Genomic DNA, 25,644 nt, shown 5'->3' on the forward strand with positions numbered 1-25,644 from the left:
TAATTTTGTAGGCAGTATCTGGCTGTTATTTCATACCCGTTCAATACGGTAAGATGTCCCGATCAAGACAGATTGGCTGGCAGAGTGTATCTACCTGGGACCTGCGGTCATCCTGCAAGCTGGCAGGCTACTTGTTGTCGTTTGTGGTTGTGGTTGTTTTCCCAAGGGTGACCGAAGCCGAGCCGGTTCCTGTGCGCCCGACCGTCAGGGCAACCCATCAAAGAACGAGAAAGCCCGCAACAGTCGGGAATTCCGAAAGTGATCACCCTCCATTACTACTACCTCGTCTACGCGAAGAGACACGGACAATCTGGTCGCTGTGCTATAAGGCGTTTAATACAATTCATTTAGATCTAGAAGGAACAACACATGTATATTACGGTGATGTCAGGTTGACTAGTAAGAGGCAAGACGCCACAATCTATCCTTAGTACTCTATTGGTGCAGCCAGAGGCATAATATAGGGTTTCATGTAAAGCCACAGTTTCAAGACAGATGAAAGAGCGTAATAGGGAACAATGGCCATGGGGGTAATGCGAAACAGGGAAAGACAGGCGATAAACATCAGAAGAGAGGCTCAAGGGACTAGATGAACGCGTAGGACGTGGCCATCGCAACGGTGACCACCAATGTGCTTATCCCCAGCGGCACCCCAAACAAACAAGTCTCAGACCCCTTGGATTGGTTTGGGCTGACGGATGAGGCTGCGGAGCTACTCGGGGTCGCCGATTTAGTCTGATCATCACAGATATCGGTGCTGTCCTTCAGGCTGTCTGTGGGATAGTACACGCGCGGACCCCCGTCCGAGCTCAGATCCACTGCCAGATTCCCGCTGGAGTCCGTGACATAGGTCTTGCAAGATAAGATTTCGGTCACATTTTGTTTGGATTGAAATCCGGTCTCGTCTGAGCCCAATGTAATTTTCGTGGCGGCTTTGCTGGCTGGCTTGGCTCCCAGATTGGATACGACGCTCACGACCTGATTGCCTGCAAACCCCTTGCGCGTAGCCAGAATGTGGGTAGAATTGTAAATGGGAGCTGACAGGTACGAGAGGTAATCGCTACCAGATTGCGAATTTTGCGTGTACTGCTCACCATCTCCGCTAGCGTATGATCGAAGGCGGTTCAGTGATTTGACGAGGGCGGGGAGGGAAGTCGAATGCATCGAGTAGTTGGTCAGCCAGAGAGCCTCGCGGTTGACTGGATTGTAGGATCCAGTCAGATGTTGTTCCTCGCCGTAATAGACTGTATTTTGATCATCAGTGGTGTCTGAGAAATCCTGCCTCCTATGGGGAGTAGGGATGGGAACATACGGATGGGGATGCCGTCCGCCAGCATACTGCTGGTCAGAATATTGCGCGCCAGCTGCTCATAAGCAGAAAAATCAACCAATGTTCAGTGTTGAGATAATAATAGCGGCTAGACTTACCGATATATCCGACGTGTATGAACCGAAGCGCGGAACATCCTGGTTAGCAGTAAACGTCCCCAGAGCCAGGACATCCTGTATATGGTCAGTTGGAGGTACATTCCTCTTTGGAGCATGTCCTACCTCACACTGCCCCTTGGTATAGCTGATAGACTCGGTAATAGTGCTCAGGTTCCCGTTGGTTGTGTTGAAGGCGTTGGTGAGAATGTAGTACCTGAGAAGGTCAACACGACTCAAACTACTCATCACGATGCGGTACTCACAATGGATAGTTTAATAGCCCATTCAAGCTTGGCTGCAGAGGGCAAACATCAGCTGCATCGGCCGTAGCACCTTCACCGATAGTGAAAACCCCCGATGATTTGGTGAAGTTGGAGAAGAAGTCGGGGGCGATGTTTAGGACGCTGTCGATACGCAGTCCGTCAACTAGAAACAAAAGACAGATTAATCAATATGCCAGAACAGATGAGAAATAAAGCTTACTCGAATAATTCGAGACCAACCCTGATATCCAGGAGCCCAGAATATTCTGAACCTGATCGTCCTCATTTCGCAGATCGGGAAGCGATACGACGGTGTCTCCCATCCAGCACTTAGAATGGCATTAGCAAAACTTCCAGGGGTAATATGTCACGATGCACGCTTACATCCAGGACACATGTCTCATTTGTGGGATCACTGGAGAGGAGTTTGAAGTCGTGGAAGTACTTTTCATCATCGAAAGGATTGAAAGTGCTGTAATCGACGGTGCTAGAATTTCCCGCCCAGGCCATATCACCAACCACGATGTCAAGCATCAAGTACTGGGTTTCGCATGGTCAACTTCGTTCTCAAGGAAACATGGGAGATAGACTTACCATTCCACGATTGTGCAAGGCAGAGGACAAGGCTTGAAGCTCCTTAGGAGTGCCGAAGTGGGAGTTGATGGAATACAGGTCATTGGGCCAATATCCATGGTATGCTATGAACTGTTAACATGTTGAATTATCTACCTACCAAGCTACAGAAATATATCATGTATGTAACAATGTACAATAAATTGAAGATGGTTTATGAAGGTTTCGAATTGCCATACCTGAGAGATCTGCTGTTCGGGCGGAAATCTGGGTTTGCGCTGGAGAGATCCATATCTGGAGACTTGAATATGAGAAGAGTTGCAGAAAGTGTGAGGAACACTACTCTGTAGTGCTAAACCTACCGCATCGAAGCCGAGATCGTGGATGTAGTCCAGCTTGTTGATGATGCCCTGAAAAGAACCTCCGCAGTAGTTCCCCTGTGCTGCATCACAAGCAGCGGTGGTTGAGTTATCTGATCGAGCAAAGCGATCGGTCACGATTTGATAGATAGAGCGACCGATCCATTGGTCTCTGGAAGCCGCATTAACCGTGGAGAATCCCAGGGTTACCACCAGCAACGAGATGATCCACCACCCGTCCATGGTTGGTGGCGTTTGCATGAGCAGATGAAAGAAGGCAAGGAGAGTAGTTTCAGTGGTGGAATAACTAGCTAGAAAGAGGGGAGAGAAATGCCTTGATGATTATGACCTGCGTAACCTTCTGTTGAGCATGTTCATATACGATGCGGACACATACATCCTTTGTGTCTGTTCAGGGCACAAAAAGATGATTACCGACCAGTGAACAAGTCAACAGTGACAATACCGATGTATCCTGACTGTACCGAAACTTACGTGACAACGTAATGGGTGAATATGTATTGGGTTATGGGGTATTGGTACTTTTCGGACCCTAACAGATCCATAGACATCTTAACTTCCATTTACTGACCAGCAAATCTGACATCTAACTCACGGCCCGTTCGCCAGGTGGTTGGTTCCTACTAGTTGTTGTTGTTGTTGTTGATTCATACGCTGACCCCTCGCCTGAGCGACATGCAGGGTACTACTATCTCCACACTCTATGTACATCCATTCCTCGTAGACTATTACTTTCCTGACGAACTTGGAGCCTCGTCAAGGCCTGTGGTGGCCAGTGCCTGGGGTTGTGTTTTGCCGCCCTCGTGGCGCGCGACTTCGGAATCTCTGCGATGCCTCCGCAAAGTCCAGGACCGCCCCGAGGACGCTACTGTCTTGCGGACCATCTTGGAACCTACCCTCCCTACCTTGTCCTGCTCCTCCCAGCATATCTGAAATATTGTTGAATGCCCCTCCAATCTTCCGTCGGAGGGCTTGGCGTAGCCCACTAAGCCGCGGGCAATCGATTAACACGTGGACCACGGTTTCCGTTGCCCCACATTCACATTTCTCATCGTCTCGGAGCCCGCGCTGTTTTCCGTGTGTCGCCAGCCATGAGTGGCCGGTCCGGAGTTGGGTGAGTAAGTAGGCTCGGTTTCGGGGGAGCGAGCCGTAGAGCCGGCGGGTCCGGTTGGCCGGTAGGGCCCGATCAATGCGGCGGAGATGTCCTCCGTTTCGAGAGGCCCTCCATTCTTGGTGCCATTCGTCGCTAATATTCCTGCGGATGTACCTTTTCTCTCGTGACAGAAGATGTCTAAAGGGGTGTCTCTTTTCACCCCCTACCGTGGCTTTGGCTAGGCGGTCTGCTGCTTCGTTTCCAGGGTTGCCGCAGTGACCCGGAACCCATTGTAGTCGCAGTGGGATCCCTCGCGCCCTGAGCTCCCCGGCCGACTGGTGAATCGCCTGAATGATACGCTGGCCTGATTTGTTCCAGGAGTTTTTGATAACCTGCAGGGCCGACATGCTGTCACTAAGGATTGTCGCTGGTTCTGCGTCTGTTGCTCTGGATCTCTGGTTCTTCTGCGCGAGCTGAAAAACCAGCCCGATCGCGTAGTAGATCGCCATTAGCTCAGCTGCGTAGACGGACCAGAACTCCATCGAACCAATGCTGACTTGTCGAGACCCTACGATCCGCTGGTTGTGGTCGAGAGCCACCGCCGCGGCTCCTAGCTGATTCTCTTTGCCCGAGGCATCCGAAAAGACTGTAATGTTGGGTGTGGCCGCTCTTGCTAGAGCATTGGTCTGTGCTTTCTCCCGATCCGGCTCAATTTCAATATCGGTGAAAGATTGGGCTCGCCAAGGTGCTAGTGGTCTGGGGTCAATTCTTTCCAGGGCTTGCAGCCGCGTGAGGTTCATTGTTCGTAGGGTTTCTGCCAGGGGAAAGCGCGCCCTATTGCCGACCTGGGTGCTGCGTACTCTTGCCCGGCTGATGACATCATGGACTGGGTGGTCTTCCGGTAGGTTCCTACTAGTTCCTGTCACTTTCACCCGATCGGCAGGCTTTGCTGGCCCGGGAAAGAGAGAGTGTGTGAACAGACTCTCAAAAAAAGCGCCAGCCAAACCTTAAAACTTCCCGTTATTTTTCCTTTTTTCTTTTCTCCTTAATTCCCGTCGGAACCTTTGCTCTGCTCCACTTCTCTCCCCTTATCGGCCTTCGTATCCCGAACAGATAGTCTATCCCACTCACATTTCCCTCCTTGGCTCGCTTCCACTATCTCGGATAGGTCATCCTCTCGCGATGACGTGTCTCTGCTGTTTTCGCCCTTCTAGGTTCACGGAATCTGCAAGTTCTGCTCGCCCCATCGGGCATATGTCACTGTCGGGTTGATGGGGTTCGTCTATCTCCGATCCCCGTGGCCCGGGATATATCACTGGCTCTTCAAACTTCGTCCTTGCAGGAGGTTCCCGAGCTGATGAGAAACATCATGACACTGCATATGCCAGGTCGAAGGCTGCTACTATCCATAGTAAACCATAGCTTTCCTCCACTCTTGTCCTCCCCAACACCGCGACGGATCCTTCCACCCCCATGGGTTCTTGATTCTGTGTGAGCTGTCGGGTGGATTTACCCCCACCACCGTTGAGAAGGCATCGTCATGACCCACTTTGGCTGCTCGCTCAGCCTCTCGACCGCTTCGGAAAACCCATATCAATGCATGTCAGACTGGTGCCGGATGAGACATGAGCCTGCCAGTGTTGGGCCTGGAACCTCATCTTGGGGCCCGAGCAAGGTGGCGTGGCGTGTTACAAGCTGAATTGGCTTTCAAACGACTCAAATAGACTCGCTGGTCGGGATACCTACACCGTCCATGTCCACCAAATGTGGCGTGTATGTCAGCCCCAAGAACTATCGGCCAAATTTAGGCCTGTTCGAGCGCCTCACCCAAGTGTCAGTGCACAGAGGAGGCTGTACGGGACATTGCGTTATCGCGCCGGGGTAATGCACTAATCTATGACATGCTTTCCCTGCCCATCAGTGATACCCTATGAATCTCTGCAGTCTCTGGGTTCATGGGATATTCTTTCTTTCTGGGCATGCACTGTCCTGTTGTTGTTACTGCTTGTTTGACTTCCTCTTTTTTCTTTCTGCAGTTGAGGCCCCCCCAGCGCGCTTGGTGGATGTCACTATAGTGGCATTCACTTGTGCAGAATGAAGCTGTTCATTGTTATCTATCGTTATCTTTTCACTATAGCATTATTGAGCCGCATTGCACAATCTCTGCCACATCTCCCTGAAGAGGTAGATTGGAATTTGAACCAAAATGAAACCGCTACGAACCCTCTCGACTACTCGGGTCAGTGGGATGGTCACTCATACACTCCTTCTCCGGATAACTGGCGTTTCCCTTTCTACACGATATTCCTCGATAGATTTGTCAACGGCGATCCCAGCAACGATGATGCGAATGGCACACAGTGGGAACACATACTGACTTCCAATCAATTCCGTCATGGCGGAGATGTTCTTGGCTTGGTCGATACGTTCGATTACCTTCAGGGCATGGGAATTAAGGTGAGCTTGCTGCCTCGCATAGGTGACAGAACTTCAGAGACTGACTTGATTGCCTTTGCTAGGGTATTTATCTCGCCGGAACGCCGTACATTAACTTTCCCTGGGGTGCCGACGGATATTCCCCGCTGGACCTAACCCTGATGGACCATCACTATGGTACGATCGACGACTGGCGCACAATGATATCCGAGGCCCATCAGAGGGGGATATATGTTCTCTTCGATAACACCTTTGGGACGTATGTGCGATGACCTGTGCCCCATATCGGAGCGTACAATGCTGACCGCGGGGGAACAGGATGGGCGATCTTATTGGTTTCCAGGGCTACTTGAACAGGTCCGCGCCGATCAATCCCAGCGAATACGACTACGTATGGAAATACGATCGTCAATATTGGGATTTCAAACCCGGGAATGAAATCGAATCACAGTGTCCCTGGGAGTATCCAAGATTCTGGGACGATGACGGGACTGGCTTGACCACAACCACACTTGGCGCTTCATGCCGTGACAGTGAATTCGACCAAGTAGACCTCTCCCCAATTCATTGCATTGGCTATCACTGACTATATACTTCAGTATGGAGAAGTAGCTGCTTTTGGAAACTACACTGAATGGGAAGGGCAGATTGCCAAATTTGCCTTTGTGCAAGATCGTCTGCGCTCATGGCGGCCTGACGTCCTGGCGAAGATCAAACACTTCTCCTGTCTGACCATCACCATGCTTGACATCGATGGGTTCCGCGTCGATAAGGCTCTTCAGGTGACCCTGGATCAACTGGGCGATTGGTCCGAGTCAGTGCGTGATTGCGCCCAGCAAGTGGGTAAAGACAACTTCTACATCCCTGGGGAGATTGTCTCAGGGAATGCCTTTGGATCGTTGTATATTGGTCGCGGCCGCCAGACGAATCAGACCATCTCCAATATCACTGAGGCCTTTTTGATGACGAACAAGACGGACAAGGCCACCGAGGATCTCTTTCTCAGACCTACATCGCAATCCGCCTTGGACGGGGCTGCGTTTCACTACACGCTGTACCGAGGATTGAGTCGGTTTTTAGGGTCAGTTGTCCCGCTCATCCCCCGAAAAGCTCCTTCCATCCATACTAATGTGCTCATATTTAGCCTGGATGGTATCTACGCCGCCGAAGGTGATCCGCCAGTAAATTTCATCGAGACTTGGAACGGCCTCGTGGAGACTAACGACATGATCAACATCAACACTGGAAAGTTCGACCCGCGCCACCTGTTTGGTGTCACGAATCAGGACGTTTTTCGGTGGCCAGCCATCGCCAACGGTACCCATAAGCAGAATTTGGGGCTGTACATCGCATCATTACTCATGCCAGGAATCCCCATTCTCTCCTGGGGCGAGGAACAGGATTTCTACATTTTGGACAACCAGGCTGACAATTATAGTATGTAATTCGCGTCCTCAACCCCTTTTCCTCACTAACACTCTATAGTCTTCGGTCGCGGCCCCATGTCATCTGCTCAAGCATGGCAGCTTCACGGATGCTACAAGCTCGGGGCATCGAAATATGTCAACTTCCCGCTCGACCGCGCCCTGACTGGATGCGGTGATGATTCCGTTAGCCTTGATCATCGGGACCCTTCCCATCCTGTTCGTGGTCTTATCAAAATGATGTTTGAGATGCGACAGAACTACCCCGTTCTGAATGATGGCTGGTACCTTCAACAATTGTCCAACCATACCTTCGACATCTACCTTCCCGGCAGTAATGGAACTCCAACTGAGACGGGAATGTGGAGTGTGATGAGGTCCCGCTTTACAGACCTACAAAACTTCGATGGTCAGGGTCAGGGTAACCAGAGTGTTTGGCTAGTGTATTCGAACGACAACAAGACGGTCGATCACCAGTTCAACTGCACTAGCAAGGATGCCCTGATCTCACCATTTCCTGCAGGAACCACGGTGAAGAACCTGTTCTATCCGTTTGACGAATATACTCTCATTAACAGCTCTGTGACGCTTGGGTAAAGTTTTACCACCAAAGAGTTGAACTGACTTCGCTAATCATCAGTAGATTCGAAGGATCGGAACTCCCCAATGGATGTTATCCTCAGCTGACGATGCCGGCCTGGGGCTTTAAAGCCTTTGTCCCCAAGGCTAAATTTGTGAAGCCTTCGCCATACATAACACGCTTCAGCCCGGGGCACGATGCGCGGTTTATCTCCCAGGGAAACGATGGGGAGACCATACAAATTGGCTTCGAGTTCTCCCAGGAGATGAATTGCAGCCAAATTACAGACTCGCTGACGGTGACGTCTAAAGCACTAAATGATGAGAGTGCTCGGATTGACAAGAATTCAGTCTCATGCAGTTCATTTGCTGAGATACAAGTAGCGACATTTCCTGGTGCTCTCACTAGCGTCTTTGGCTACCAGGTCAATTTGACCAACGTTTATCCTGGAGTCCACAGGATCACTGTTAGCAACGTGACTACTACAGAGGGAAACCAATCAACAAACGTAAGTATACACTTCCTCTATGCCGCTGCACAAAGCTACAATGCTAAGTAATATGGGCAGTCCGTGGATCACTTCATGTTTCGCATCGGAGAGACGAACAATCCCATGGTGTGGCCGCAACTGGCCAACTACAGCCGGACTCTGCTATTTGACACTCCATCCCCTGCAACGGAACCCTTGTCTGTAAGGCCACAGGCCCCAGGTGCAGATATGTGGCGCTACTCGCTCGACTTCGGGGCTAATTTCAGTCCCTGGATGGCATATACCGGGTTCAATACGTCCATCCCGGGTAAGAACTGGACCGGGACTGCGAAGCAAGCGTGGGATGGAGAGCACATTATCGCCCAGTATTGGAGCAAGCTCACTGGGAGTAGCGACCACTGGCAGCATGGAGACTCCCAATGGCAATACAAACCACCTCGTCGCTTTCCCAACCTCTTTATTGAGGGTGAATTTAATCAGTTCGGATACGACGCTGGCTACTCCAACACGATGAGCCTCAGCAACGTCACTGGCGATTGGGAGATCCACTTCATGGGCGAATGGCCCGTACAGGTCGCATTCAATGCCTGGGGAATCAATGAAGACGGCCTGCCCGATCAGACACAAGTCTATGGGGATATCGACGGCGACAACGTCCTGGATCAAGTTCCCCCCGTCACGCTTCTAAGCAATGTGTTCAACGTCACCATCCCACCCCCCTCGCCTTATCTAGCTTTTAAGCTTTCGGTGAATGACGGCGATTTGAGGGTCTACGCCACACCCACCGGATCGAGATGGGTCCAGCTAGCTCTCTTCATCTTGCTAGCTGTCATACCTGTCGCCACAGCTGTCGGGGCAGTGTTCATTTACCTCAAGGCTTTTTACCAGGTCAAGTTCAATCAAGTCGGCGTCACGGAGAAGACTTCGACGTTTGCACCGCTTCTGGGGGCCCTTATGAAGATAACTCGGTCTTCTAACGAAAAGGAAGCCAGCCCGGAAGAGACTCAGCGTTCCGTGAGCCCGTCAGGCCTTCCCACTGGAAGCGCCATTGGAGCCATTGTTAACACCCCACGACGTACTGTCCTTATTGCCACCATGGAATACGACATTGAAGATTGGGCCATCAAGATAAAAATCGGTGGACTAGGTGTGATGGCTCAATTAATGGGCAAGAACCTTACCCATCAGGACCTCATATGGGTGGTTCCCTGTGTTGGAGGCGTGGACTACCCTAGGGATGACCCGCGTGAACCCATGGTGGTGACGGTCCTTGGGACAACATACCATGTTGATGTTCAGTACCATCGACTGCATAATATAACATACGTCCTGCTGGATGCGCCTGTGTTTCGAGCCCAAACGAAGTCGGACCCGTATCCTGCCCGGATGGACGACCTCAATTCCGCCATTTTCTACTCGGCCTGGAACCAATGCATTGCTGAAGCCATCAAGCGGTTCCCGCAGATTGACCTCTACCATATCAACGATTACCACGGTGCAGCAGCTCCACTCTATCTCCTACCTCGAACAATTCCATGCTGCCTGTCTCTGCATAACGCGGAATTTCAAGGCTTGTGGCCAATGCGAAACCCCCAGCAAATACAAGAGGTCTGCCGAGTGTTCAATCTGGATCAGGCAGTAGTCAAGAAATACGTCCAGTTCGGTGACGTGTTCAATCTCCTTCACTGCGCCGCGAACTACCTGAAAATACACCAGAACGGATTCGGGGCAGTGGGTGTCTCGAAGAAATACGGCAAGCGATCGTACGCCAGATATCCTATTTTCTGGGGTCTCAAGAGCGTTGGAGCCTTGCCTAATCCTGACCCGTCCGACTTGGCAGACTGGGACAGCAATGCGAGCAAACAGACCGAGGAGGTCACCATCGATTTAGAGTTCGAGGCCAGCCGTGGCGCACTGAAAAAGCAAGCACAGGAGTGGGCAGGGCTGAAGGTTGACCCCGACGCTCAGTTATTTGTCTTTGTCGGGCGCTGGTCCATGCAAAAGGGCGTTGACCTTATCGCGGACATCTTCCCCTCCGTTTTGGATGCTCACCCGAAGGTACAGTTGATGTGCATTGGACCAGTCATCGATCTCTATGGGAGGTTTGCGGCTTTGAAGCTGAACCGGTTGATGGAACTCTATCCAGGGCGTGTCTATTCCAAGCCAGAATTTACTGCCCTACCTCCCTTCATCTTCAGTGGCGCTGAATTTGCATTGATTCCATCGCGGGATGAACCGTTTGGTCTTGTGGCTGTCGAATTTGGCCGCAAAGGAGCTTTAGGCGTGGGATCACGGTATGACTATACACAAACGTTGCTACCGGTATCAATGCTGACGTATGTACATTATGTAGGGTCGGTGGCCTTGGACAGATGCCAGGATGGTGGTACACAATGTAAGCCTCTCCATCCTACCAATGAAAATGCAGAGGCAGAGTGCTAATGTATTCAAGTGAGTCGATGACAACGAAACATCTCATCCACCAGTTCAAGCTGGCCATCAACGATGCTCTGAGATCATCTCAAGAAACACGCGCTATGATGCGTGCACGGTCAGGCAAGCAACGGTTCCCCGTGGCACAGTGGGTCGAGGATTTGGGTATTCTACAAACTACCTCCATCATAAAGCACGCAAAGCACTCAAAAAGCCAGGATCGCAATTCTTGGAGGGTATCCGGTGTCAGTACAATGGTTCCTGATAGACCTCGCAACTTTCGGTTCTCATCGAGCTCAAATACCAGTCGCGAACAGAGCCGTTCACGCAGCTCAGACAACTCGGGTCCCCCCAGCAGGCCCATTACTGCAGACGCAAAACAAGCCGTTGCTAGGCCAGGCCACAGCCATGTTGCCTCGTTGCCAGCAAATCTGCCTTCGAACCCCAACATGTTCAATGATTCTGACACTGACAACGAGCCAAGACGCAGACCAATATCCTCCACCCCCCGCGGAGGTCCTCGAATTGTTTATACTCTTGGCAATGACGACCAAGATCTCGAGAACATGACAAGTGTAACCCAAGATGACTTCAGCCCTCATCTTGCCTCGTATCTGTCGCCATCCGGTGCACCAAATACTCCCCCAACCTTTGCTAACTCTGGGGCCAGTACCCCCACCCTCGGCGCCGGACCGGACGATGGCCTGCTAGGACGAAGGAACCTAAGCCCGTCGATGATGAGTCTTGTTAGCATCCATGACATCGTCAAGGAGAAACAAGACTACAACCTCCAGAAAGTCAATCCGTTTTTCACAGATGCCAATCATGAGTACGCAGCGAAGTTTGAACGGAAGCTTGCTGGCCTGAACGGCAAAAACTCTGAGGACCAGTTGTGCATTGAGGAATTCATCGAGAAAAGCGAAAAGGACTGGTTCAACCGGTACCGAGATGTCAAACTGGGAAAATCACCTCTCCCATCTCCGTCCCCATCTATCTTTCGCTTCAAAGCTCAGGACGCAAGTCGACCACCTACCCCTCCAGTCAATGGACCTGCTGAGGATCCAAACGGAGGGCAATTTCTTCTCCCGAAGGATTACGTTCCTCCTACAGGCTTGAAGCGTTTCATGCTTATCAAGCTGGGCGACTGGCCCTTGTATTCAATCGTGCTTGCTATCGTGAGTATGAACCTTCCCCAGGTGCAGCCCAAATCAACCACTAACAGCACCATGCCAGGGCCAAATTCTCGCCTTGAACTCCTATCAGATTACTCTGTTGAACGGCGAGATCGGAGAGACGGCAGAAAAGCTGTACATCCTGGCTTCGATTTATCTCGCGTCCTCCATCATCTGGTGGATGGTTTTCCGGCTTGTTCCATCAGTTTATGTGCTAACCATCCCTTACCTGGTATGTGAACTTGCTTCCGTATGCTTCACTGCCTAGGCCTTCATTCTAACTGTGTTCAAGTTGTACGGCTTAGCCTTCCTGTTCGTGGGAATCGCGGGCCCCCTTGGCAACAGCACCAGCCAGACATGGCTACAGAATGTGGGCACCGGGCTGTATTCATTTGCATCTTCTAGTGGATCCATCTTTTTCGCCCTGAACTTTGGAGATGAAGGTATGTATATGGACAGCATCTGCCGGCCACATTAACTAACCCTTGTGTGTTTAGGCGGGGCGCCTCTCAGCTCCTGGATTTACCGAGCAACGGTGATTCAGGGTAGCCAGCAGCTATGCATCAGTTTCCTATGGTACTGGGGTAGCTGGATGGCAAGCCTCAACCAAGAGGGCAGTACGCGATTCAGTCTTAGCATAACTGACCCAAACGTGTTGCTCGGGGTCGGCATCGGCCTGGCTTGTGTGCTGTGGCTGTTGGGTGCCTTGGTATTCTTCGGACTCCCTGCATACTACCGGCAAACACCTGGTCGGGTCCCAACTTTCTACCTCTCGCTCTTCCGGCGTCGGGTCATCCTGGTATGTTTCTGTTTGTCTTTATAATACTCGGCCTTTGATATCGGGAGCTAACCGACGTTCTTCTAGTGGTTCTTCTACATGGTGTTCATCTCCAACTACTGGCTATCAGCACCGTATGGGCGAAACTGGCTGTACCTCTGGTCCAGCAAGCACGCCAAGGTGTGGCAGATCATTCTCCTAGTCGTTCTCTTCTTTGTCGTGGTGTGGGCAGCTGCGCTCTGGGTATTTCACGTGCTTTCCAAGCGACATGCCTGGTTCATCCCCATCTTTGCTATTGGGTTGGGAGCCCCTCGATGGGCGCAGATTCTATGGGCCACTTCCAACATTGGCACCTATATTCCTTGGGCGGGTGGACCAGTTGCTGGAGCCATTCTCGGACGGGCGCTCTGGTTGTGGCTTGGAGTTCTGGATAGTCTTCAGGGTATTGGTGAGTCTTTCTCTTTATTGTCCGTCGGAGCTTTTCTCAACTAACATTAATCCATTCACCTAGGGTTTGGAATGATTCTTCTGAACACCATGACTCGTTTCCATGTCACCTTCACCCTCCTGGCAGCGCAAGTGGTTGGCTCGGTAGCCACCATTCTGGCTCGAGCTACAGCTCCTGATAAGTTGGGGCCAGGCAATGTTTTCCCTGATTTCTCGGCAGGGGTGACCGCCGGGTTGAGCAAAGCGGATTTTTGGGTGTGTCTGCTGTTGATGCTCTCCATCAACGTCATCTGCATCTTTTTCTACCGCAAAGAGCAGCTTTCAAAACCATAGTTGTTGCATATACTGTAGTCTAACTCTTTTGGACCAGTCTCTTGCTTGTAGAGATCTGGTCAGCATCATTTGGAGTAATTGGGAGACATTTGTCTAGTGTTCATGTTTGGTTCAATTACCGCGGAGATATATAAATTGTACATCTTTTTCTCTGAACGATGTACATGGGAGATGTTTGATTCATGTGAAGTGTGAGAGACTGGGTTTTGGCTATATATTTGAATAATGTTGGTAGGATACAACGCGATAATAGGATATATATAATACAGAAAGACAGCCATATCCCATCAAATGTTTGTGTCAAGCGTCGTATCCAAGTCACATAATCTTCTTTAGATCAGGTGATGGCGCAGCGCGGGACAAGTTCGGCCCGAGCCATCCCGGCTATTCCTGTTCGGGCCTGATCCCTCAGGCCGCCTGCATGACTTTTGATTAAATACGAGATGATTGCCCCCTCTCCCTAACTCGTGTCGAAAAATTATCCCATTTCTTGCCAGTCCTTTCTGCAATACGCGTCTTGTATTTTGTTTTCAGTGAGAGCCGTTGTTCTGCCACTCTCTTCAGAGCAACGCGATTCTCGTTCACTCGTTTAACTTATTCACCCGTCGCCCTATCAACAACTTTAGGCATTTTACTCCAGTCACTCTTTACTGTCTACCATGTATCGCTCACTTTTTTCTATTCTTATTGCTCTCTGCTTCTATGGCCATTGCGCCTTTGCCTCCTTAACTTCAAGCGAGATCGCCAACTCTTTGAATGAATTGGCGCAACAAGGTTTCGCTGCCAAGGATCTCGTATTGGAGATTAACTCCACCGCCGATGCCGGTCCGATGCGTGTATGTTTGCCCTGGGTATCCTGAGATACGGTCATGATCCACAGCTCGAAGTATGCGTTTTACTGATGAGGTGTAGGATGTCTATACGGAAATGGATACGATGGTGACCGTGGTCCTCACGGACGTCGAGTTCATGACCAATACCCCTATCATCACTGATCAATCCGAAGAGCAGACAGTATATGAAGGGTACTCAAATGTGAGGTCATCAGCCTAACCCATAGAAACTAAATATATAACTTATTCCTTTGGCCGCTAGTTCGTACAGTCGCTCCTTGAGCTCATGGACGCCTTCTCCGACAGCGCAACTGAGTTGAAGTCGATTGACTCAACCACCAAGGAGAAAGTGCCCTCGGAAGTTCGCATCCTGGAAAGTGCCGTGGACGTGAGATTGCCTCGAATTTTGAGCCGTGGAAGTTCACACTAATATGTTATCAGGCCTACTTCTATAATATTATCGGCCTCTTCCCAGCCAACAGCTCGTACAATGCCCAAGCCAGCAACCAGAAAGCCCAGGTTGACACTCATTGCTTCCAGGCTATCTGGGCGTTTGATCTCAGCGATGGCAGTCAGTTTAGCTCTCAATCGCGCAGGACTAACTCTCTTCACGCTCGAAGAATGATGCGAAACTCTGCGTAAATTGAAACATGTACTTTCTGTAAGGATTGCGCAGAGCTGGATGGTCACCTCGATGGTCACCAACGAAACCCGCTGCTGTATATTTCTAATTTTTAATTACCTTGTACCAAAATAATAATTTCACTGGCACTTTCAGGCACTAAGTTTATGAGTGGTCATTGTTTTGCTGGCTACATATATTGGAAGTAGACGAAATCTAGCGATACTACTCCCGGGGCAGCAGAATCGCCCTGAAGTACAGAACACGTAAGATAGTCACACCCGTGGTTCTCTCCTCCTATGGAAAAAAGAAAAAAGAATAAAACAAGAAAGGAGGCCCTCTTAGGTCTATATCTTGCTTCTAATGTTATTATTTGGGTGGTCATTGCTTTACAATCTTACCATAGGCCCGTCTGGAGAGTCAATAAAAATAGGATTTGGAAAGGTGAAACTCAAATTCTATAGTGCTTAATCTGAAGTAGATTGGAAATTATAGCAGACATTCGAAAACTATAGAATGAGCCTTTTAGGGAAGCGAAGGGAATCACTGCAGACTCATCAAAATCCTCTTTCACGGGTCAAAGGCAGTCTTGGGTATTGAGCATGTCGTCGCCGATCAGCTTCGTGCGGATAATATCTCGTCGGTATCCATCAGCGCCTATATCCGGTCCCATCATCATATGAATCACACCGATGAAGCATAGTCTGCCGAAGAAGTGACCGTGTGTCCTGCCGCCAACTTTGGAGCTATATCCCCTGCTAAAAGGAGGGGGTTATACTCAAAACCTCCCCTCTATCACGGACTAAATGTGACGATTGAAGTATAGGAGATGCAGAGACTGCACTTTTGGATGGCCTTCATGCAAGAAGCGAAGTCTTGTAATTTCATCACGCATGATGCAACCCTTCGGAATGTCTGCCATTCTTCCACATGCACATCACCGACGGAGATATGGCTGGGTACAAAGCCACCGGGACTGGAGATTTCCGAAGATTCTTCGCTGTTGCTATTGATGGGAATAGGGAATACTTAATTCAGACATGCCATTGGTCTACGCCTAGGAGGTCTATGGCATCACTCTAAACCACGCCGGGTCGTATTATTGGCGCAGTTGTATGTGCGGAGTGGGGATTCGGGATAGTGGTATGCCATATAGAGTAAAGAGGGAAACGAGGAGAACAATGAGTAAAGAGACATGACATTGACCCAAGAACATACATAACAAGAAGACAGGATGGCAGTCTACGGCCTCAACACAACCTGACCCCCCCAGCCACTCAATTTTCCTGCCGCATTTAATGCGCCTTCAATTTCATCCAGCCCAAATTCCTCGATGTGAGTGACGCCGCCCTTCCCACCCAACTGAAGCAACCCAGACCGCACCATTTGAATCAGCCGGAACACATGCGGACGATCGTACATAAATCGTCCCTGAATGCGAATGCCCTTGAACATGATCTCGCCGTAAGGCACCTGCATAGTTCCCAAGTGACCGCCCATTAGGACACATCGACCAAAAGATCCCAGCGCACGAATGCCTGCAACTAACAGGGATGAGTCCTGAACGGTTGGGGGCGACAGGTCCAGGTATACATGTGCCCCCTCCGGTTGGCCGACCGCTGTTTTGAAGGACTGGGTATCCGTAGCCTCGTCCCCGGTGATTTGGACTGTGATAAGTCGCTGTGTACCATGGATGCGTTCGAGCTTTTCCAGAGCTGCCCTGTTGCGACCGGCCGCGATGACCGTGGCCCCCATGGCCAGGGCTGCGCCCACCGCGCCGCCACCAAAACGCCCTGTAGCTGGGGCCACGATCACCACCTCGCCCGGTTTCACGTCCACCTCGGCCAGCCCGCCAAAGGGGACCAGATATGCGGTCAAGAGACAGAGGTCGCTGATGCTGTATCCTAGCCGCCCCAGGAGAACTTCCTCATCCAGCGGATACAGATTCTCCAGAGGGAACCGCGCGTATTCAGCATATGTTCCGTTGCGCCAGACTCCATCCATGAGTTTCTGCGCCGCAGGATGAATTGCTCCATGAACTCCGTACAGCATGGTGACGGCGGGGTTATCGCGCGCGCGAATGGTTATGTCGCAAAAGACAAGTTGACCAGGCCTGAGGGTGACACAGTCGGGTCCAACTTCATGGATGCGCGCGATGGCCGTGTTTCCCGGAGTCATGGGGATGGAGAGCGGGTATGGGCGTTGGTTCGTGATTACCTCCCTCATATAGGGGACAATATCAGCAGCCAGGATGCGGACAATGGCATCACCAGTCGATGCCACAGGGCGAGACACATTTTCCACGACCAGGGGCTTGTCCCGGGCATAAATCACCGCCGCTTTGTGGGTTGACATACTTTTCTTTTGGTCGGTCTGAGGCAGTTGCTTGGTCGTAGAGAATGAGCTGTTTCTTCTCTGCTGCCTTAACTGATCTGTCGAGCATTTTGATTCCGTGCTTTGTCCATCAATTTAAGGAAGACAGATCCACGGTAGGCGAGAATGGTATATCCGCAAACTCCGGTCACCCCGACCAACAAAAGTCTGGTAATGATGAAGCAAGATACTACGGATTACCCATTTAAGCGACCCCATCTGTCATAGTGAACTCTGGTAAACGGTCAATTACACCAGATATAGTTCTGGACGGTGGGTCCCAATCACAACACTTATGCGACTGCTTGAGCGGCACTGGATTCACGGCGACGGCGATAACCTCTCACTGCTCCCCGTATCTCCGAGCCCCTCCACCAACGCGCTTTGTATGTCATGGATCCGTGGTCAATGTATGACCTGCCATGCCGCACGTCGCACCCGCACTCGTATTGGATTCAGCCGTCAGATGGTTGACTGCTGATCTCATGGCAGATACTAAAGCCGTATGTGGTGGAAATTCTGCCTCCCATGTACATAGACAAAGTAGAGTGGTTCCGGCTCTGACGCCGACTGATAACTTTAGAGAAAAGCTTACTCATAAAGTGAACACCAAAGTGGCAGGGTAAATGTGCGAGCCCCACTGGGTCTAGAACACATGATTAGGCAGCTAAACCTATTAAAGCTATCTCATCAGCGTTCATACCTACTGTCCTGATACTACTCGTAGCCCGGCCCTATGTCTATACTTACCTAGCTGTTGTTATGGGCGCGCTTCGGGGCCATGGAGGGCAAGGCACCCGCGAGATGGGCACTACGCCCAACCGCAGGGCTGCGGCAGTTGCTCCGCACGGTGAGATTCTGCAGCAGGCCTTTTGAATGCCGTTATTCCCCTTGCTTGATAAAGGTGGATGCATGGTAATGGGTGGCCCGCAGATCGTCGGCTGGCTACTGATGCTGAATGGTCGATCCTGGATTACCGCTGTGCTATGCTGAAGTGTCAGGCGTCCATTCCTTTCATACAGGCCTACCTTCAGACCCTGATAATACTTGAGGGAGGGGGATTGTGGAGGGTCAAGGACATATGCTGAAGAGAGGCAACTAGCATACAATGCAGGACTCGATGCTGTCAGATATGAATCACATTTGGTTCGTGAAGGTTATCACCCCCAAGGTGCAAGGGACCATCAACATCGTCTCTACCCTATGCCCCACCAGGTCTTATCTGGATTCCTTCATCATGTGCTCCTCGTCAGCGGGAGTCATTGCCAACCGCGGCCAGGCCAAGTATGCTGCCACCAACACCTTCCTGCATGCTTTTGCGTGTCAACTGATGACAGGAGGCTACCCGGCCACCTCGATCAGTCTGGGAAGCGTGTTCAGTGTGGGTTGGATCGTGGAGAACCAACTCAGACTCTCCATCGCGCTCACCTACAGGGCCCTCTGGAAAGACCTTCTATTCTCTATCCTGGAATATCGTATAAACCCTGCCTGGGGGGCGGCAGAGTACCCAGACCTGCCACACGGTGGTCGGGATACGACCCGCGCGGGACTTTCAACGCCAGTCCATCCCTCTGCCCGGGTTCATCGCCCATTCGTTATACTCTCCGCGTTGGGCCATTGCAGGCAGGTCCCAATCAACCGAACAAGAGGTCGAGGCGACGGTAGACGTTGTGACGCGAGCCATCGTCGATAAACTGGCGCGTATGTTGACACTTTCTGTTCAGGAGACCAATCCGCAGCGGTCGCTGGGCTTGTACGAGATGTATATTCCCTAGTAACAGTGGACTTGAAGACCTAGTTCGAGCGGAAAGTGGGGGGTTCCATAGGATCGGGGGAGCTGTTGGCGGAGCTGGCCATGACCCAGTTGGCCCGATAGACTGCGGACGGATTGTAGTTCTTGCCGGCGGAGCTCGGGAGAAGTTATTAGGAGAAGGGCCTGTATCCAATTAAGAAAGAAGCTTCAATAGGGTGCAATTGCATGATGGAGGCCCAAAAAGACAAGCCAGGAAGAATGAAGCTTTCGACCATGAGGAAAGATGGTGAGGCGCCATCTCCAGGCATTCAGGCATGAATGTTAGTAATCAGAGAAGTATCAGGTGACTTTTACCGAGGCAAGAAAGTGGCACTAGCCCCAAATACGTAACACGACAACCAGCTGCTGTTCTGAGACAAAAAAAGAATTATCAACAATAATAAACTGAGGACATCAAGACGCGCACCCACCGATATTATGGATGTGCTATTGCTAATATTTTCTCGACTAGTGGGTAGTTAATGATTTACCCTTCTTGCCCTGCTTATCTCTGTGATCAGGCCATTATGGGCCTCCTTATGGGGGTACCTAGACTAGGAGCAAGACACTTAGCTTGATGGAGATTCAGTAACCAGGCAGAATCGACTAGCTACATACAAGCAATGTCTCGGAAACGGAGCGCAGAACTCAGACCTCGAGATATTGTCACTCCTGCTCGAATGGCGGTGTGCTTTGCTTTTGGCTGTCCTACGTGCAGTGTCGGATGAACAAAGCATATTTGACCAGGTGAGGAGCAAGGAAATACGCTCCAAAGCCGATAACGCTGAGATTTAAAGTCATTGGCCAACAAGGGTTGCAGGAATATTAAGATTAATATCAAGACTGGGACTACGCCCGCCACTGGCCCTTCAATGCAATCGTGGATCTACCGCCGACATATCGACGCTTCCCCTCGGCAAAGTTTAGACCAAGCCTCACCGCCAATAATTAAAAATTATTATCATGTTTTTGGATCTTGAGCCAGCTGTGGCATATGCTGGCTACACGAGTAACTACGCGGTCCGCTTCACAACATCTGAGGCCCATGTTTAGCCACTAGTAGTTCACATCTTCCCTGTTTCTATAAGAGATCCATCTTCCTGTGCACTAAGGCGTGCCAAACTTTTGGCCCTCTAATCTTGTGACCGAGCTTTCAGTTTATGCTTCAGTTGTCTTGCCCGGGAGAACATACCTGGTACAGAGATCAGTCATGACAGTGGTGCAACACCATCCATACGGTGCCCCTTCGAGGAATATGAACGGATCCTTGAGAAGAATCCCATTTTGGCGCCCACTGGCTGTACGGAATAATCTTGCCAAGCTGGACGTCTCATCCACAGCGCTGAGCCAAAGGTCGGGAAGAATCGTCCCCTCGAAGTGGTGAAGAATGAAGCGGTGGCTTTTCTCTGGCAGTTGTGGCAGGAAGGCATCTACACCGAAGACCGTTACCTAGAAAGGCGCGCACAAGTACTGGAGGAGATCGCTCGATCAATTAAAACCACAATTGTGTGGGATCAGGAACACAAGCGAGTGGGCAAGACTTCGATCTGGACGCAAAGCGCCGAAGAACTTGTTATGGGCTGCGTCTGGCCTGGAAGTATTCGCGCAGGTGTATCATGCGCTCGCGGTATCAAGATCTGGGCCTCTGTGATCTGCGACATATTCATACAGGCGTCGGTATGGCCACAGCACTTCTCGAGGAAGCCACTAAGGCCTTCAATGGTGGTCAGATTAAGCCGACGGGTAGGACATTCCAGTAGAATTATCACCGCATCTTATTCTGATCTAACCATCTTCTCAAGTGTTTGTGTTTCTGCCGACTTCTGTGGATGGCAGTGGCCCAATGTTTTGGGACAAGCAAGTGCTGAACTTCGCTGGTGTACGTTATCCGTTCCAGTTGCCTTCCCTAATGACTTTGATGCTAATGTAAGCTGGATTCGCAACCCTCAGTACGAGCTAGAGGACGGCTCTATTGTAGGTGACCCCAGTAATGTCAAGTTAACCCAAGACATCATTGACTTGGGCTGGGCACCACCACGGCCCAAGACCCCATGGGATCTCCTACCCATTGTTGCCGTGGCGGAAAATGACGCACCCGCTCTTGTCGAGGTGCCAGACGACCTCCGTCGGCTGTTTGCCATTCAACATCCGGACTACCCCGGCTTCAATGCACTCGGCCTCAGGTGGTACCAATTCCCAGCTCTAATTCGACTGGGCTTTGATATAGGCGGACTTCAGTACACAGCAACACCGTTTATTGAATGGTACGGCCATTCTCTTCATGGTCGGTGTTGACTCTCGCTGACCCTGACAAGGTACATGGATGCGGAGATCGGAGTGAGGAACCTTACCGACACGTTCCGTTTCGACGCCCTGTCCGAGGTGGTCAATGCCATTGGGTTTGTCATCGACGCTTATCGTGCAAAGCCTGAGTACGCAGACATACGAGAACTGGAGGAATCCCAGACTATGAGCAGCTGCGGTGGCGGAGCCGCGCCCAAACCGAGCTGAATTACGCCGTGCGTTGGTCCTTCCTCCAGCATGGCGTTACTTGTGTGGGAACATTGGCTGCATCCTCGGACTGGAGTCAGTTCGACAATGAACATGCCTCAACGAAGGGCTACCGACTGAATTCAGATCCCTATTGGCTATCACCGCCGTAGGGATCAATCATACCCGTGTGGCATCGTGGTGGTGCGCCGAATTAGCAGCCGAATCCCATGATTTGTCGAAATCGGTATGATCCTGTTAATTCCTGGCAGCGTCGGAAGGGTTCTACGGAGACAGTTCCAGCCCTTCTGGTGAGAAACGGGAATACCTGGGTCACCGAGGCTCTGACTAGCTTTGCCACTGATAGTAAGGCCCCAAGAGGCGTAAAGTGACAGAATCTCCCAGCAAAGAGCAACCCTGCACGGTGCATATATCCTACTGCAGCCAGGGTACTACAGCACGGACCCTAGCCGAAGGGCTACACCGGCGACTGAAGCGCCGTGCCAGAGGCTTTCAAGTGAAGTTTAGCACCTTGGACGCCTTGGATTTGACTCTAATCGAGACATTCGATACCATAATTCTAGTTGCCTCTACCACCGGCAGTGGTGCCTTTCATGCCAATAAGGCTGATTTTGCGAAGGCCTCAGGACATTTCCGCCACACGCTCAAGGTTGATTTCTCCCGTGTGTGCCACCACCTTTTGTAACCTCCCTAAGCCACAACCTGAGGATATATGCTTCACCCCCCCCACCCCCCAAACCACACCCAGGCACTCCCCACTGAGAACCTTCAGAAATATCACCACATTATACCTAAGGTAGTGCTTACATAACGTCATAACCCGGCTCTTTATCACGTGATATCCTAAGGCTGCCAGGCAGCAATCTCACGTCAGCCCCCTCAACTAACCCCAACGAATCAACGAGTTAACCACCTTATCATCTTTCAATCAATCGCATCAGGAAAGACATTCGTCTCTTGGTTTAATATCCTCGCGTAGTACCCCAACCGCAATTCTTTTACACACACACACACACACATATATATATATATATATTTATAATCATGTGATCTAGACATCTCTCCAACAGTCAACGAACCCTTTCCCGTTCCGACGGGAAGAATCCGAGCACTGGAGCCCCTGAAGGATCGTCGGGTGTTAGTCTGTATCTAGTGGCTCGGCTTCATCTTACCTCTTCGCACGGCCCCCCCTCAAACCCACTGCAGTCCTCGAATGTGTCAGAGTCTCAACAGTACAGCACCCGAGGGTGCAAGGGATTGGTTCATTCGACAAGCTGACATTCCTGGGCCGCCCCGCCCGCCGCCAACCGGCTGCCTCACCAATGTCTCTCTCGTCCCTCAGGCTTCTTCAGGTTGGACTCGCCAGGTTCTCCCTCAGGCCTATCTGGGATGGCGTGCTCGCGCGTGCCCTTGATAGCCTGCCCAGTCCAGGCCTGAAAATTCCTCTCTTGCCCTTCAAAGGGATCTTGGCCCCCACCAGCCTCGGCACGGCCCCCGTTCAAGCGGCTTTCGTGTGGGCATGGCTGGCGCGCTGCCCAGCGACAGTCATTTCCCCAGATGAAAATCTCCCTTCGTCCCGCCCATATCCCTCTTAATTCTGTCGTTGAAATGTGAGATGGCACAGCTGCTGCTGCTGCCGCCGCCGCCGACCTGAAATCAGTTCCCATCCGGGTAAAGAGAGAAAAAGCTGGGGGTGTCTGTCAGCATGTGGCTCTACCATTTGCTGCTGATCGTCCTTCTGGAACGACTGGTGTCCGGCACCACCTGCTACTTCCCTGAAGGCAACGTGGCCGAGGATTACACGCCTTGCTCCGACAATGGCGTCTCGTTCTGCTGCAATAAGAACTCGATTTGCTTGAGCAATGGCCTCTGCACCTCCATGCATCAACCGTATGTTCTCGGCCGCGGCGCCTGTACCTCCCAAAGTTGGAACGATACCTCGGTCTGCGACGATGTCTGTCATGGAAGTACGTGAGATACCTCGCTCACTCTGATAGTTTGGCTTCAACCTAGTCTACTGTTCCTCTTTGCGACTGACCAGATACTCGCAAAATTACAGTCACCACCGCGTGGAGCAGCGCGTGCTCCCTCATCCTCTACAGTGACGTGAACGGAGTCAAATTATATTGCCCCAACTCGATTATTTCCAACGGGACCGACTCCATCGGATGCGCCAATGGTGTCTCGCCCGTTTCAGTGGGCACTGGCAAGCCCATTGCTGGCAAGGCATATCTGGCCAGCTACTCCCTCCTCCCCACTGCTAGCACCGCCACCAGCACCGCGACTGCGACCTCTACCACCGAGCCCAATACCTCGTCTTCCTCAACAGCCGATGAAAGCTGCGGCAGTCCGACCGCGGCTGATGGCAACCAAGTCAGCCGGGCGACCGTGACCGCCGTTGGGGCCGGGGTCGGCGTCCCCCTTGGGCTGCTGGCGTTGGCATCGCTGGGCTATGGTTTTAACGAGAGGAGAAAGCGGCTTCAGCTCCAGAATGCCCCACCAAACATGTACCAGATGCCGGCGGCCTCGTCAACGTCCTACCGATCGAGGAATATGGGCGCGAAGGAGCTGTCTGGCCATATACCGCTTCATGAGCTGGACACGTGATTGTGCATGGAGCGCACATGCAAATGCTTGTTAGAGTTTGGTGGGAAGGGAAGACAGCAAGGGATACTGGCAAACGGAATGTGGGTGGCTATTTGAGGTTACAGCAACTACATATGATGTTGCATGTATTTCCGTTACTCCTAAGAGTTCGTGTCTGTCCCCGGGCTCAACCTGCTGAACCTGTACATTTGGGGTCCGGCCAACAAAGAACCGTAAAAATAATTTTAATACACTGCTTCCGAGCAGATAATGTACAATACATAGCGTAAACCTCGCTGAATCTGCTAGACTTCAAACTATAAAGAGAGCGACCCGGAGTGTAAGGAGTGAGATAAAGAGACACTTCTACAGCCAATGCGCACTGCTTGACCTCCCTCGGGGGCTTCCCTGATAGTTCTCGCAACCAAAACAGCAGCTGAATAGTCATGCCGCCACAACAAGCCCGACTTGGAGAAGACGAATCCGCGACGAGTAGTGCCAATTGAACAAGCATAGGATTCCTACGAAGTACCAGCCATACCAATGACCCCTGACTGTACCCAAGAGCGAATTGTCAGGCTCAAACTTGAACATCATGCGAATGTCAACAGCAGCCAATCCCTCCAACTAATCTACAATAATTGTGTCTAATGATTTGCCACCCTCAACGTCAGTTTAATGACGCTTCTAAGCGAGAACTCTTGAACGCATCCATCAAAACTGACCAAGGTATGTGTGAGGCCTGACCCTGAGACCAGGTTGATGATGCCGTCCTAATGCGGGCTTCACATATATGGGGAGATCCCCTGTATGCATACACAGTTGGAAGAAGAACAAGAAAGCGGAAACCTTGCCAACGAACCATGTTGCCCATACAGGAAGCTATTATCATTTGGCCGGCTTGCAATAGCCACATATACTGTGTTGACAGATCACACACCTTGGCTGGCGATCCCAAACCTTCGGGCCGTCACCACACTGGCACTGCGGAATCGATGAGCACCTTTCAATATTCAGAATGATATACAAGGGGGTTAACCAACACAAAAATATAAAGTGGGCAATGTCAGGTACGGTAAGAGATGATCATGAACGCC

The 25,644-nt window shown here is 51.1% G+C and overlaps 8 protein-coding genes across 8 annotated transcripts; 5 read left to right on the plus strand and 3 right to left on the minus strand.

Annotated features, from left to right (window-relative positions):
- Positions 1–585: 585 nt before the first annotated feature.
- Positions 586–2,712, minus strand: AKAW2_60007A (uncharacterized protein; the record flags this gene model as incomplete). The annotated part of the gene is made up of 10 exons (XM_041692084.1): positions 586–1,244; positions 1,313–1,364; positions 1,429–1,503; positions 1,552–1,642; positions 1,692–1,854; positions 1,912–2,020; positions 2,076–2,231; positions 2,286–2,389; positions 2,504–2,565; positions 2,627–2,712. 10 exons carry the CDS (start codon positions 2,710–2,712, stop codon positions 586–588), a joined length of 1,557 nt encoding a protein of 518 aa, XP_041545505.1.
- Positions 2,713–3,400: 688 nt separating this feature from the next.
- AKAW2_60008A (ribonuclease H family protein) lies at positions 3,401–4,537 on the minus strand (the record flags this gene model as incomplete). The annotated part of the gene is made up of 1 exon (XM_041692085.1): positions 3,401–4,537. The coding sequence occupies one exon, from the start codon at positions 4,535–4,537 to the stop codon at positions 3,401–3,403; it is 1,137 nt and encodes a 378-aa protein (XP_041545506.1).
- Positions 4,538–5,831: 1,294 nt separating this feature from the next.
- Positions 5,832–12,540, plus strand: AKAW2_60009S (uncharacterized protein; the record flags this gene model as incomplete). The annotated part of the gene is made up of 11 exons (XM_041692086.1): positions 5,832–6,194; positions 6,257–6,432; positions 6,492–6,720; positions 6,773–7,254; positions 7,318–7,610; positions 7,659–8,190; positions 8,241–8,685; positions 8,746–10,961; positions 11,021–11,062; positions 11,120–12,275; positions 12,334–12,540. 11 exons carry the CDS (start codon positions 5,832–5,834, stop codon positions 12,538–12,540), a joined length of 6,141 nt encoding a protein of 2,046 aa, XP_041545507.1.
- Positions 12,541–14,489: 1,949 nt separating this feature from the next.
- On the plus strand, positions 14,490–15,305 carry AKAW2_60010S (uncharacterized protein; the record flags this gene model as incomplete). The annotated part of the gene is made up of 4 exons (XM_041692087.1): positions 14,490–14,666; positions 14,743–14,865; positions 14,926–15,051; positions 15,105–15,305. The coding sequence occupies 4 exons, from the start codon at positions 14,490–14,492 to the stop codon at positions 15,303–15,305; spliced, it is 627 nt and encodes a 208-aa protein (XP_041545508.1).
- Positions 15,306–16,527: 1,222 nt separating this feature from the next.
- AKAW2_60011A (uncharacterized protein) lies at positions 16,528–17,640 on the minus strand (the record flags this gene model as incomplete). The annotated part of the gene is made up of 1 exon (XM_041692088.1): positions 16,528–17,640. One exon carries the CDS (start codon positions 17,638–17,640, stop codon positions 16,528–16,530), a length of 1,113 nt encoding a protein of 370 aa, XP_041545509.1.
- A 1,126-nt stretch (positions 17,641–18,766) lies between these two features.
- AKAW2_60012S (uncharacterized protein) lies at positions 18,767–19,351 on the plus strand (the record flags this gene model as incomplete). The annotated part of the gene is made up of 1 exon (XM_041692090.1): positions 18,767–19,351. One exon carries the CDS (start codon positions 18,767–18,769, stop codon positions 19,349–19,351), a length of 585 nt encoding a protein of 194 aa, XP_041545510.1.
- Positions 19,352–21,066: 1,715 nt separating this feature from the next.
- AKAW2_60013S (uncharacterized protein) lies at positions 21,067–21,961 on the plus strand (the record flags this gene model as incomplete). Its single annotated transcript, XM_041692091.1, has 4 exons — positions 21,067–21,193; positions 21,253–21,329; positions 21,401–21,714; positions 21,766–21,961. The coding sequence occupies 4 exons, from the start codon at positions 21,067–21,069 to the stop codon at positions 21,959–21,961; spliced, it is 714 nt and encodes a 237-aa protein (XP_041545511.1).
- Positions 21,962–23,666: 1,705 nt separating this feature from the next.
- On the plus strand, positions 23,667–24,568 carry AKAW2_60014S (uncharacterized protein; the record flags this gene model as incomplete). Its single annotated transcript, XM_041692092.1, has 2 exons — positions 23,667–23,928; positions 24,021–24,568. 2 exons carry the CDS (start codon positions 23,667–23,669, stop codon positions 24,566–24,568), a joined length of 810 nt encoding a protein of 269 aa, XP_041545512.1.
- Between the last annotated feature and the right edge of the window lie 1,076 nt (positions 24,569–25,644).

This window comes from Aspergillus luchuensis, chromosome 6, assembly GCF_016861625.1.
Source record: "Aspergillus luchuensis IFO 4308 DNA, chromosome 6, nearly complete sequence".
Lineage (NCBI taxonomy): Eukaryota > Fungi > Ascomycota > Eurotiomycetes > Eurotiales > Aspergillaceae > Aspergillus > Aspergillus luchuensis.